The sequence below is a fragment of the Dipodomys spectabilis genome, unplaced genomic scaffold, assembly GCF_019054845.1.
Source record: "Dipodomys spectabilis isolate Male_0828 unplaced genomic scaffold, ASM1905484v1 ptg000019l, whole genome shotgun sequence".
Taxonomy (NCBI): Eukaryota; Metazoa; Chordata; class Mammalia; order Rodentia; family Heteromyidae; genus Dipodomys; species Dipodomys spectabilis.
Window position 1 is genome coordinate 8,227,755 of NW_024870696.1, and position 11,696 is coordinate 8,239,450.

The 11,696-nt window shown below is 44.8% G+C and overlaps 1 protein-coding gene across 1 annotated transcript; it reads right to left on the minus strand.

Annotated features, from left to right (window-relative positions):
• Positions 1 to 3,858: 3,858 nt before the first annotated feature.
• On the minus strand, positions 3,859 to 5,130 carry Becn2 (beclin 2). Its single transcript, XM_042674248.1, has one exon. It carries the CDS (start codon positions 5,128 to 5,130, stop codon positions 3,859 to 3,861), a length of 1,272 nt encoding a protein of 423 aa, XP_042530182.1.
• Between the last annotated feature and the right edge of the window lie 6,566 nt (positions 5,131 to 11,696).

The window sequence follows — 11,696 nt, forward strand, 5'->3', positions numbered from 1 at the left end:
AGCAGGAGGCGTGCGTGCCCAGGTGCATTGTGGGAGGGGACTGGGCAGCCCACCTGGCATGGGAGAGAAAGGGCAGCGTCTGGGAACTGACCTAACCCCAGTGGCACTTGACCTCACAGGACACCTTTTCCGAAAGGAACACTCCGGAATCCGGATTCATGCCTAACGCCTGGGTGTTAAAACACCTTTTCAGGAGCCCAGCCCCTGGGGGAGGCCCACAGGAAGACCTCAACTTTGAGACCAGCCAGGGAGACTGAGATCTGAGAATCATGATTCAAAGCCAGACCAGACAAAACAGGCCCCGTGAGACTTGTATCTCCAATCAACCGCTCAGAAACTGGCAGTGGCGCTGGGACTCAAGTGGTAGATTGCGAGCCTTGAGCTAAAGAGCTCAGGGACAGCGCCTAGGCCCAGAGGTCAAGTCCCAGGATTAGCACAGGAAAAAAAAAGATGAAGACAATATAATAATAATTAATCTTTAAAAGATTGCCTCTTAAAAGACAGATCGGGTCGTTTTAGCAATCAGTAGTGCAGACTTCTACATCAGAGGGAAATTGGGAATGGGATGTAGGTCAGGGGCAAAACTCTTCCTTGACTTGGTTCAGCTTGGAAGATAATGGTATTGACACAGTGATGCCCTCCCTGGAAGAGGGTCAGAGTATTTCCCATTACTGAAAATGCCCAGCCTCAACTGGAGAGCAAAAGAAGGTTCCCTGAAAGCATCTGCTCTGGGAGCAACCCCTTGCTTCAGAAATATATTTTCTTCTTATTCTACATCTTCTATGTCTATGCACTTGCTTCATTCTGTCATGTCCAACAGGCTATTTTCATCATTTAGCAATGTTGCTCATGGTTTGGGCTATACCCTAACCAGGACCATCTGCACATATGTGAAATGCTTGTAGCCAGTATTTTGCCTTTCTCCTAATCTTGATTGGAAACCATCTTTGTAAATGTGTTTTTTTTTTTTTTTTTTTACTTGGAATGTAGTTTAGTGGTAGTGGTTGCCTAGCACACTTGAAGCTCTGGCTTCAGTCCCCAGCACGAAAGAAAGAGAAGCTTCAGCACCATTGTGGAAACAGTCGGGGCGCCCTACAGATGCAAACATGTAGTACCTATACACAACAAAATTATCCACAGCCATTAGAAAGAATATTATGTCTTTGCAGGGAAATTGATGAGCCTAAAACAAATCAAGCTCAGAGAGACAAATGGTGCATATTTTCACTTTTATATGGGAACAATCTAAAATACATTGGGACATGATAAATTTATACATGACTCTAGGCTTTAATACATTGTGAGACCAAAGGAAGATATTCTTAGGAGAGTAACACAAAGGCACAATGCCAATGTGCAACTCATCATATAAAAATAAGACAGGTGCTGGTGGCTCATGCCTGTAACGCCAGCTACCTCAGGAGGCTGAGATCTGAGGATCATGGTTCCAAGCCAGCTCAGTCAAAAGTCAACAAAGCTCATCTCCAATAAACGACTCAAAGAAGCTAGAAGTGGTGCAGTGGTTCAAATGGTAGAGTGCAAGTCTGACATATCGCCTGGCAAAACATAAATATATATATATATTATATATATATATATAATATATGAACAGATATCCAAAATGAACTCTAGGAAATGGAAACAAGAGGATTTTTTGTTATTACTGTTTTATTTTACTATTGTCTTCTTTGTTCATTTATCTATCTTTGGAGGGGAAGGGGACACAGAAAAGAAGGACAACTGGTGAAGAAAATGGAGCAGTGACACTCACTGGACACTGTTGAAAATGAACTATACAACCTTGGGTGGGGACGGAGGGAAAAACTGGGAGAGACCGAGGAAGGGGTGACACTGTCCAGAACAAAATGTACTCTTTACCTAAGTTATTAATTATAACCCCTCTGTTTATCAACTTTATAATAACAATAAAAATTAGAGGGCTGGGAGGGTGGCTCAGTGGTACAGTGCTTGCCTCGCATGCATGAGGCCCTGGGTTCGATTCCTCAGCACCACATAAACAGAAAAAGCCAGAAGTGGTGCTGTGGCTCAAGTGGTAGAATGCTAGCCTTGAGCCCAGAGTTCAAGCCCCATGACTGACAAGAAAAAGAAAAAGAATTAAAAAAAACCCTAGAAGTTTCAATTAATTACTTTGCTTCCATCTTTGAGCTATGCACACAGGCTTCTCCCTTGTCTTTCCAAAGTTAAGGTCTCGAAGTTTGATCTAGGCTGGTCTGGAACTTGAGATTGGCCTACTTCAGCTCCCCTAGTGATAAGATTATGGGTGTATCACAACATACCCCTAGGCATTTTCCTTTTTCAATAAAAGTACTTGAGTTGTCAAGTTTCATGTTTTTCAGGCTCGTGTTTACTAATAACCCATTGTCATTAAATATAAAGACACTATGCTACCGCAATTGCTAAGTCCTGTGACAAAATAATCACTATTATTTCTCAGTTTTCCACAGCAATGATTCTACTTATACTTAGAAAATGAGACGTCTTAGCCAGGCACTGGCAGCTTATACCTGGAATCCTAGCTACTCAGGAGGCTGAGATCTGAAGATCTCTATTCGAAGCCACCCTGGGCAGGAAAGTCTATGAGACTCTTATCTCCAATAAACGACTCTGAAAAGGCCAGAAGTATCAGTGTTCAAGGGGTAAAGTACAAAGTCCCTGGAGTACAAAGAGGCTCAGGGACAGTGTCCAGGCCTGAGTTCAAACTCCAGGACTGGCAAAAAAAAAAGTCTTTTAGGTACCACCTACAAAAGTAAGCGACTGCTCGAGAATTTTATAGTTTGATTAGAGCAGGTGAATAGGGCTGAAGTCATTTGTAATTCTAACTACTCAATTGAGAAAGTGAAATCTAAAGACAAAATTGAATGCCTGTGCAGGCAGATAAATCGTTATCTCAATTAATGACCAAAAAGCCAGAAGTAGAGATGTGGCTCAGGTGGTGGAACACCAGTCTTGACAAAAAAGCTAAGGGATAAGCCCAGTACCAGCACAAAGAAAAAACTTCCTAGCACACATTTATAGTCCCTGTTTCTTGGTTGGCTAAAGTGAGAGGATCCTTTGAGTACAGGAGTTTTACATGAGCCTGAGCAATACATTGAACTGTCTCAAAAGTAAAATAAGTCTTAAAAATCAAAGTTTGAAATTCCTCTAATTGGCTCCTTTTCAACCACAATTCTTCTGGAAGCAAGGGATCGCCTCCTGACTCTTTCCTTAATTGATCTATCAATGTCATCCTTCAGTGTTTAGCTACCCCAAACTAATAAGACACACTTCTTGCTTTAAATCATAGAATAATACATTTATTCAAAGTTTCTCAAGACTGAAGAGGGCTTTCACTATACATTACCATAAGAAAAGCAAATAGTAAACTCATTCCGAATCTTCTCCCTTGGCTGTCCCTCAAAGTCTCACAACCAACAGTGGCTCCTCCATTTTTTTTATTTTCTCATCAAAACATTATGGACCTCTGTTTTCCTCCTTACTATCCCCTCTCATCTCACCTCCAACCTCAGTTCTTTCCCTCTGGTGGAGTTGAAGGGGACAGGAAGCGCAGGAAGGTGTGTTAGGAAGGGAACGAAGGATGTCTTTTGGTTTGCTCCAGGAAAATACATTTTGTTTTGTTTTCTGCTCAAGGCTGGCATTCTACCACCTGAGCCACAGCTCCACTAGAAAAAAAAAATCACTTTCTTGGATGCCTCTGGTGCTTGATTACAAATCCAAGGCCTCTTGGAAATATTTTCAAAAATTACTGATTGGTACAGACTCTTTTTGAGTCTCAAGCATACTGTCATTCTTCAGTTGTACAGTCTGATCATCTCACTGTATTTTAGAACACAGCAAAAGCTATTTTTGACGGTACCTTTCCGAGGCCCAAGCAAGACTCCACTTTAAATTGACAAGCAGGAATTTGAGAGCCCGTGTCCACTCTTCCACCGTGTTGAGGTGGGTCCGGATGGAGTACCACTCCCCGCTGCCCTTGGCATCCTCTAGCGTGCCCAGCTCCGGATGCATGCTGTAGGGAAGGCACAAGCCCCCCCGGCCCTTCTCCGCCTCTTCCTTGAACTGTTGCATGCAATCTAGGAAAGCCATCATGGCGCGATCAAATGTGTTTTCCAAGAAGACATTCTGCTTCCCATCGGAGAACAAGGGCAGGCGGACACCGTCACCCGTCAGCGACTTCAGATAGGAATGGTTTCCACGGGCCACGAGTTGGTACCTCCGAAACTTGAGTCCAATGGTATTGGCGAGGGCGAGGAGCAGCAAGGCCGCCTGTCCCCAGGCAGCGCTGATCTCCGTCCAGCTCACGGGGACGTGGGGCAGGTAGCCCAGTCTGAAGTTATTGATGACGCCCAGGGGGCCCTCCTCCCAGATCTGGAAGGTGACGTCGAAGATGCTGGTTGTGCTCAGCTTGTCCAGCTGGCCCCGGGCGGACCGCAGCTGGTTCTCCACGCTGCTCAGCTGGTCCGTCAATTCGAGCCGTTGCCACTCCAGGGCGCAGTATTCCTTCCGGTACTGCGCGGCCTGCTGGTGCAGCTCGGCCGTCTCTGCCTGGGACGCCTGCAGGTCGTGGGCCGCTTGGGCCCAGGCCTGCTCGGCGTCGGCCAGCTCCTCCGTCAGCCGGGCCTCCGCCCGCTCCAGCTCCCGCAGCTCTGCCCGCAGCCGGCTGTCCAGGGCCCTCCTGTCCTCCGGATCCACCAGCAACTCCGTCTCCAGGGCACGCCGGTAGGCCTGGCAGTCCAGCTCCGCCTGCGAGAGCCGAGCGTCCACCTGCTCCAGGAGATGGTCAGTACACTCCTGGCACAGCGGGTGCTCCACCGCTTTCTGGCCCGACAGGATGGCAAAGATGTCCACCAGGGTCTTCTGGACGCTGCTCAGAGTTCGGAGGGACACAGCATTCCCAAGCAGGGTGAACTGGCCAGGACAGGCCCTGGATTCCCCGCCCGGGCCAGCCGGGGCCCCGCTGGAGGCGCCGGCCCCGGGCTCTCCGCCATCGCTGGGCTCGCTGGACAAACCGCCGTCGGCGGGCGCCGGGCCCGGCGTCTCGAGGGGCTCGCTGGGCTCCCCGAGCCTCAGGGGCTGTTGGCAGCGCTGGCACAGGAAGCGCATGGAAAACATGGCAGAGGCCCGGGCGCTCGGCTCCATTCCGGCCCCGGGCACTCGGGAAGGTGGTGTTTTTTCTTTCCTCTCCTCAAGATGGATTCTTTTTGCGTACTTCTCTCTCCTCTGGCCAAGCTATTTGAGACCTTTCAAGGGGACCCACCCCAGCTACTCACAAATGCCCCACGGAGGAGGGATGTTTGTGAAAAGCAACCCCGGGACCTTCCCGGGTCCTCCTTTCACAGGTTCAAGGGATTTTTCTTTTTGGAAGTAATCTTTTAAACTTAAGGTCTTATCATGATAGTCCAGCCAAAAGGCCTGATCTCACTTGAGATAAAGGCTAGTCACCTTAACCCTGGCATGAAGGCCCCGCCCTTCATCCCCGGATCCTCTCCTGGGTGGTCATGTAGGCTACTTGCATTCTAAGTTCTGTCAGTACTGATCATTAGTCCTTGGTGTGGGTGTGTCTGTCTGTGTGTGTGTGTGTGTGTGTGTCTGTGTTGATCATTAGTCCTTGGTGTGTGTGTGTGTGTCTGTGTGTGTGTGTGTGTCTGTGTTGATCATTAGTCCTTGGTGTGTGTGTGTGTGTGTCTCTGTGTGTGTGTCTGTGTTGATCATTAGTCCTTGGTGTGTGTGTTGATCATTAGTCCTTGGTGTGTGTGTGTGTGTGCTAGTCCTTGGGTGCTATCCCTGAGCTTTTTTGCTCAGCGCTCGCTCTCTACCACTTGAGTCACAGCTCCACTTACTGGATTGTGTGTGTGTGTGTGTGTATATATATATGTGTTTGGTTAATTGGATTATAAGAGTTTCAGACTTTACTGCCTCGGCTGGGTTTGAACTGCAATCCTCAGATCTCAGCTTCCTGAGTAGCTAGGATTACAGGTGTGAGCCACTGGCACCCCAGCACAGTATTACTCCTTTCTTTACTAGTCATCTCCTAATCATCCAGTAATGACCCTGTCAGCTGTCACTTCCTTCGGGAAGCCTATGTTGTAGCCCAAACTGGTCTCGAACTCAAGATCCTCTAGCCTCAGCCTCATGAATATGGTTTGCTTGGCAGCACCAAGACCAGACTGCCAGAAAGACTGGGTTGGTTCTTTCTCACCCTTCAGGTCTCAGACTAAATTTTATCTGCTCAAGCATTTCTTGTCTTAAATTTGTTGTTATTGTCATCATAAAGTAGTTGAAAAGAAGGGTTACAGTCACCTAAATCATGAGTACATTTCTTTGTGGACAATATCACCCCTTCTTTCACTCAAACATTTAATAGACATTTTAGATGAGTGTGTCTTCTAAGGAATCAGCTATTAAAGCACCTTCCACTGACCGACCACCACCTGTCAACTGGTGTTGAGCTATTTACTATTAGTTTTCCCAGTAGGATATGAGCTCCATCATGCCTAGGGATTTACTCATTTTGAATCACTCATGAAGGTCCACTATGGCTTGCTTATGCTTTGAGTGTGGCTCCTCAGGCTCCATGTGTTAACATTTAATCTTCACTGTGAAGTATTACAAAGGTACACACTTGGGAGCTGGGCCTGCAATGTCAGACTGGAGGAGAATCCAGGAGGTACAGGCCTTGTGATGACAGTCACCAAATCACCAGCCTGAGCTCGAAGGCCAGAAGAATAAAACAATGCAGACTGACTTGTTAAAGTGGGGCTCTGATTTCATGAGCTTTCAGCTGCCACCAAAGTAGAGAGACTCGACAATCATGCAGCAGAAACACAGGTACACAGAAGGAAATCAAGCACCTTTGTGGCTCATGTCCCTCTTCCCTCTTTCTTGTCACCTTTGTGCTTGGAGTTAGTTCCAGTCTCCCATAATGCTCACAGGTCTCATCCCTGATAGCATTTGCTGGGCAGTGTGCAGAGGCTTACTTCTTTGCTCCCATACTCCCTTGCCCCCAGGTAGTCTCTCTCCCAGAGCCATTCCTGGGGCTGTTAGGGTTACTCCCTCCCAGTGTTTCCTTATTCCTAGAGGCACATAACAAAGCATTAAAGTAGCTTTGTAATAAAAAAAAAAAATACAAACACTGAACAAGGTGCTTAAACTTGGGGCCTGTAAAAGGGATTATGGGAGGTGGAAACTTGGGTTAGATAATGTCATCTTGGGTGGAACTCTCCTAGCCCACCTCCATGCTCAAAGTCTTTGGCTTTCTAAGAAGAGAAAGAGACTGAAATTGCACACACTCAGTCTCTCCCCTTGGATGGCCTGTGCTGCCCTGGGACTGTCAGGAGAAAGGCCATCACCATATATGGGCCTTCCATTTTGGATTTCTAGAACTGAGGAAAAAGTTTTTTTTAAAACTTATGTAGGGGGCTGGGAGTGTGGCTTAATGGTAGAGTGCTTGCCTGGCATTCATGAAGCCTAGGTTCAATTCAGTACCATATAAACAGAAAAAGCCAGAAGTGGTGCTATGGCTTAAGTGGTAGAGTGCTTGCCTTGAGTAAAATAAACTCAAGGTCAGCACCCAGGCCCTAAATCAAGCCCCAGGACTGGGAACAAAACAAAACAAAAAACCTGGGGCTGGGAAGGTGGCTCAGTGGTAGAGCGCTTGCCTTGCATGCCTGAGGCCCTGGGTTCGATTCCTCAGCACCATATAAGCAAAAAGAAAAAAGCCGGGAGTGGAGCTGTGGCTCAAGTGGTAGAGCGCTAGCCTTGAGCTGAAGAGCTGAGGGACAGCGCCCAGGCCCAGAGTTCAGGCCCCACAACCGGACCCCCCCCCCCAAAAAAACCTATCCAGACAAGCAATAAGCTATGGGCAATAGAAAAGGGACAAATACATCAGATCAGTGATTAACAACACAAAATGAATTTGAATGGGTTTATCCTTGCACCCACTTTGAAAGGCAAGTGTCATTTTGCCATTAACTACTGAATTCTGTCCAAGCTTTTTATTTTTGTCTTAATTTTTCTTAAGGTGTTTTTCTTAGGCAGGTACTGGTGGCTCATGCCTGTAATCCTAGCTACTCAGAAGGCTGAGATCTGAGGATTGAGGTTCAAAGACAGACAAGCAGGGAAGTTTTTGAGACTCTCATCATCAGTTAAACACCAGAAAACTGGAAGTGGTGCTGTGGCTCAAGTGGTAGAGTGGTAGAGCCGAAGAGCTCAGAGGTAGCACCGAGGCCGAGTTCAAGTCCCATGGGCCCCCGCCTCCCCCCCAAAAAAAAGCAAGTTTGGTTTGTGTGTATTTTGTTTTTTTTTTTTGAGCTTGAACTCATTGTGTTGGTGCTATCCTGTAGCTTTTTTGTTCAAGGCTGGTTTGAGTCACAGTTCCATTTGTGGCTTTTTTGGTTTGCCTTTTTTTTTTTTGTCAGTCATGGGGCTTGAACTCAGGGCCAGAGTGCTGTCCCTGAGCTTCTTCAGTCAAGGCTAGTTAGTGCTCTCTACCACTTTGAGCCACACCACCACTTCGTTTTCTAGTGGTTAATTAGAGATGAGTGTCACAGACTTTTATGCCCAGGCTGACTTCAGTGATCCTCAGATCTCAGGCTTCTGAGTAGCTAGGATTACAAACGTGAGCCATGGCACCTAACTACTTTCTTCATGAAGCAAGAAAATAAATTAGTTTGAAATGACATTTTACTTAAAAAACCCCAAGCAGAGCCTCTGTTCCTTCCTCAGTTATAATCTTTTATCTTTTTCAAGATTTAACTTTTCTGACATCTGTGTCTTGTCCAGAAATGAAAAAAGCATCCAGGCATTCCTTAGAGGCAGGAAACTAGGATGGAGACTAGAGTGGAGAAGGCAGCAGCCACAAAGCATGCTCAGAACCCATGTTTCTATGAACCTGAGCATGTTCTTGAAGTTATTGTGATGCATCCTAGTCAAAGGGCCTGTGGCCTCCTAACTAGTCTTCATTTTTAGTATCTAAGGCTGGGAGGATGCAGCAGCCACCATGACCCATTATTTGCATTTTCTCCTATTCCAACAGGGACTACCTTTAGCTGTGCTTGCATTCTTTTTGAGACCAAAAATTGTCCAGTGCCAGTGGTGCATAAGTCTGATGAGGGTGGTGCCGGTGGTGAGCATACTTCATTTGGATCATGAGGGATACATCTGTGCTATATACTGCATTTTGTCTGTCCTAGTCTATAGTTAAACACTTCTGAAAATGTTAGTGGATGGAATGCCAATTTAATGGATTTTCATTTCAGTGATACATAAAATGATGCCTCTTCCAACCATGTCTTAGATTTGATGGAAGTACTAGAAGAAACAGACTAGGAGAAACTAGGAGAAACAGAAAACTGCATGGCATGTGAAGTTCTTACAAAGCTAGGATCTTGCATTTCCATTGCAATAATAGAATATGTAGCAATCCTCCCATCAATACTACCCAGTGATTTGATTTTCGCCAACCTCTCCAACTCCCTGGAGTAAACAATTCTGACTTCTATAGTTACCATTTTCTTATATAGCTGTTTGACTCCAGTGTACATGTCTAAATAATCTCTTTATTTGTGCTGATAGCAGGGCTTGAACTTAGAGCCTGTCCCTTAGCTTTTTTACTCAAACTGGTACTCTACCACTTGACCTATATAGCTCCACTTCCAGATTTGTGTTAGGTTGTTGGAGATAGTCTCACAGAACATCCTGCTCAAGCTGACTTGGAACTGGGATCTTCACTCAAGCCTCCCGAGTAGCTTAAGATTACAGGTATAAGCCATCAGTGCCCAGCTCTAGCTTTGCTTTTGTCTACCTTTATTTTCCCCTCACACCTTTCTCTTATAGCTAACAGTTAAAGATGACAGGGCATTAATCCTGTGGCTCCCAAGTCTAGATTTTACTACTTGTTCTTGTGTCACTCCACTGTCCTTGGTTCTCTTGCAGTTTGCAAGGTGCAGAACCCAGAAGTCTAATTCAAATAATCTCTACTTCCTCTGGCAGAACAGGCAATGTAGCTTTCCTTGGGAGGCACAGGACAGCAGGTTGTCTCTCGATGATGCTCAGTTGCAAAATGATTTTACTTCACCTCAACTCCTTATTAAAGGAGATTTTCCCCTTCATCTTCCCCTTCGTAAGTCAACAGTTGTTCACGATGGAGACAGGAAGAATGCTTGCCTCCCTGCTCTATTTTCAAAATATACTTCATAGTCCTTTGATAATAGTCAAGTTGTTAACTTCTTTTGCTTATGGATAGGTTTCAGTAGATTGCAATTACTTGGGAATAAGATTCTCATCATTTTTTTTTAAACTAAAACACCCCTGTATGAGATGGATCTAAAATCCTGTCTGTAATTTTAAGTGAAATTAGTTCTCTGAAACATTAAGAAAGCATGATCATGAAAAATTTCTAACTTAAAGTTGTTCTTAGATGTTTGAGACTAGGATATTCTGCGCAAACTTTTTGGTTGACTTTGTATTCCATTAATTACCTCTTGGTTAGTCTGTCTCTCTCTTAGCAGTTACCCTTCAGAAGGGATTGCATTCTGGAAGAGAATCTTGGGAAACTTAGAAGAGTTTCCACAAGTCATAGTCACAGGGACTAGATTCTGTCCTTCAGATCCTACTGTGCGTCTCTTGCACTCACCCATTAGTCACTAAAATCGCCTCCATTTCAGACTCTTCTCAGCTTGGCCTGCTATGCATGGCAATGGCTAGTGAGTTCTCAGAATCATTTGTCTCCACCATCTGCATCACCAAGTAACACCTCACGGCCCTGTTGTTGCTGGAGACTTAGCCTCATCCTTTTATTATTAACCCTCATCCAGTGGTTTCCTTGCCTGATGTCCTGGCCTTCTGTTCCATCTTTGAGCATTTATGGTATACGTTTATTATTTTTGACTTTTAAGTAGTCTTTCAGGTGAAGAGATAAATATCTGCAGATAATACGATTGTGTAGCAGGAAACATTCACAGGAAACTCAAATAGACTCTTGTATTTAGTTTATATTTTTTCCATCAGATTGGATCTCTTTAATTTTTATGCCTTTTAAAATTTTTTTCTAATTAAAACAGTCTGAGTATCCTCTGTAGTACAAATTTCTAATTTAATTAACTTCCAATTAAAACAGTTTGAGTCTTTATCCTCTGTACTGCAAACACACCTGTAATTCTTCTACTCCCTGTCATTTCAGACTTTCCCTTGTGTAACTGGCTCTCTCTTTAACACCTGCCCATTTTTTCCCAGAGTTCAATCACATATACTGGAGCTTCCGTATCTTACATAGCAACTTAAGGTGCTCATTTTACATAAACACTAAAGAACACTTCAAAAAAGATGGAAGGAAAACAGGCTATTTTGAAGTCTATGATTATCAGTGATGTTAGAAGAAGTAGCTCCTTTCATCTGAGGCTGAAAACAATTTTCCTCATTGTTAACCTATAATTCAAACCAAACTCTTGAGAGTAACTACCTCTCCCATTCCAGCAATTTTATTTTTAACTTAACTGTGAAGAAGAGCAGGAAAAAGTGGGGGAAAAAAAAGAAAACCCAGAGAAATAGGGGGATTTCCTTGAGGATAAAAAGATTATAGAACTGTGATCTTTCTTATATTGGACAACAGTACAGAATATCTTTAAATGTTTACCATCTCCAAATGGATTTTTCTCTCTAAAGTTAAGACAACCAAAAAA

What these genes read in the sequence shown, in the direction of transcription:
- Becn2 (XM_042674248.1), bottom strand. Translation starts at nt 5,130, where the DNA reads ATGTTTTCCATGCGCTTCCTGTGCCAGCGCTGCCAACAGCCCCTGAGG.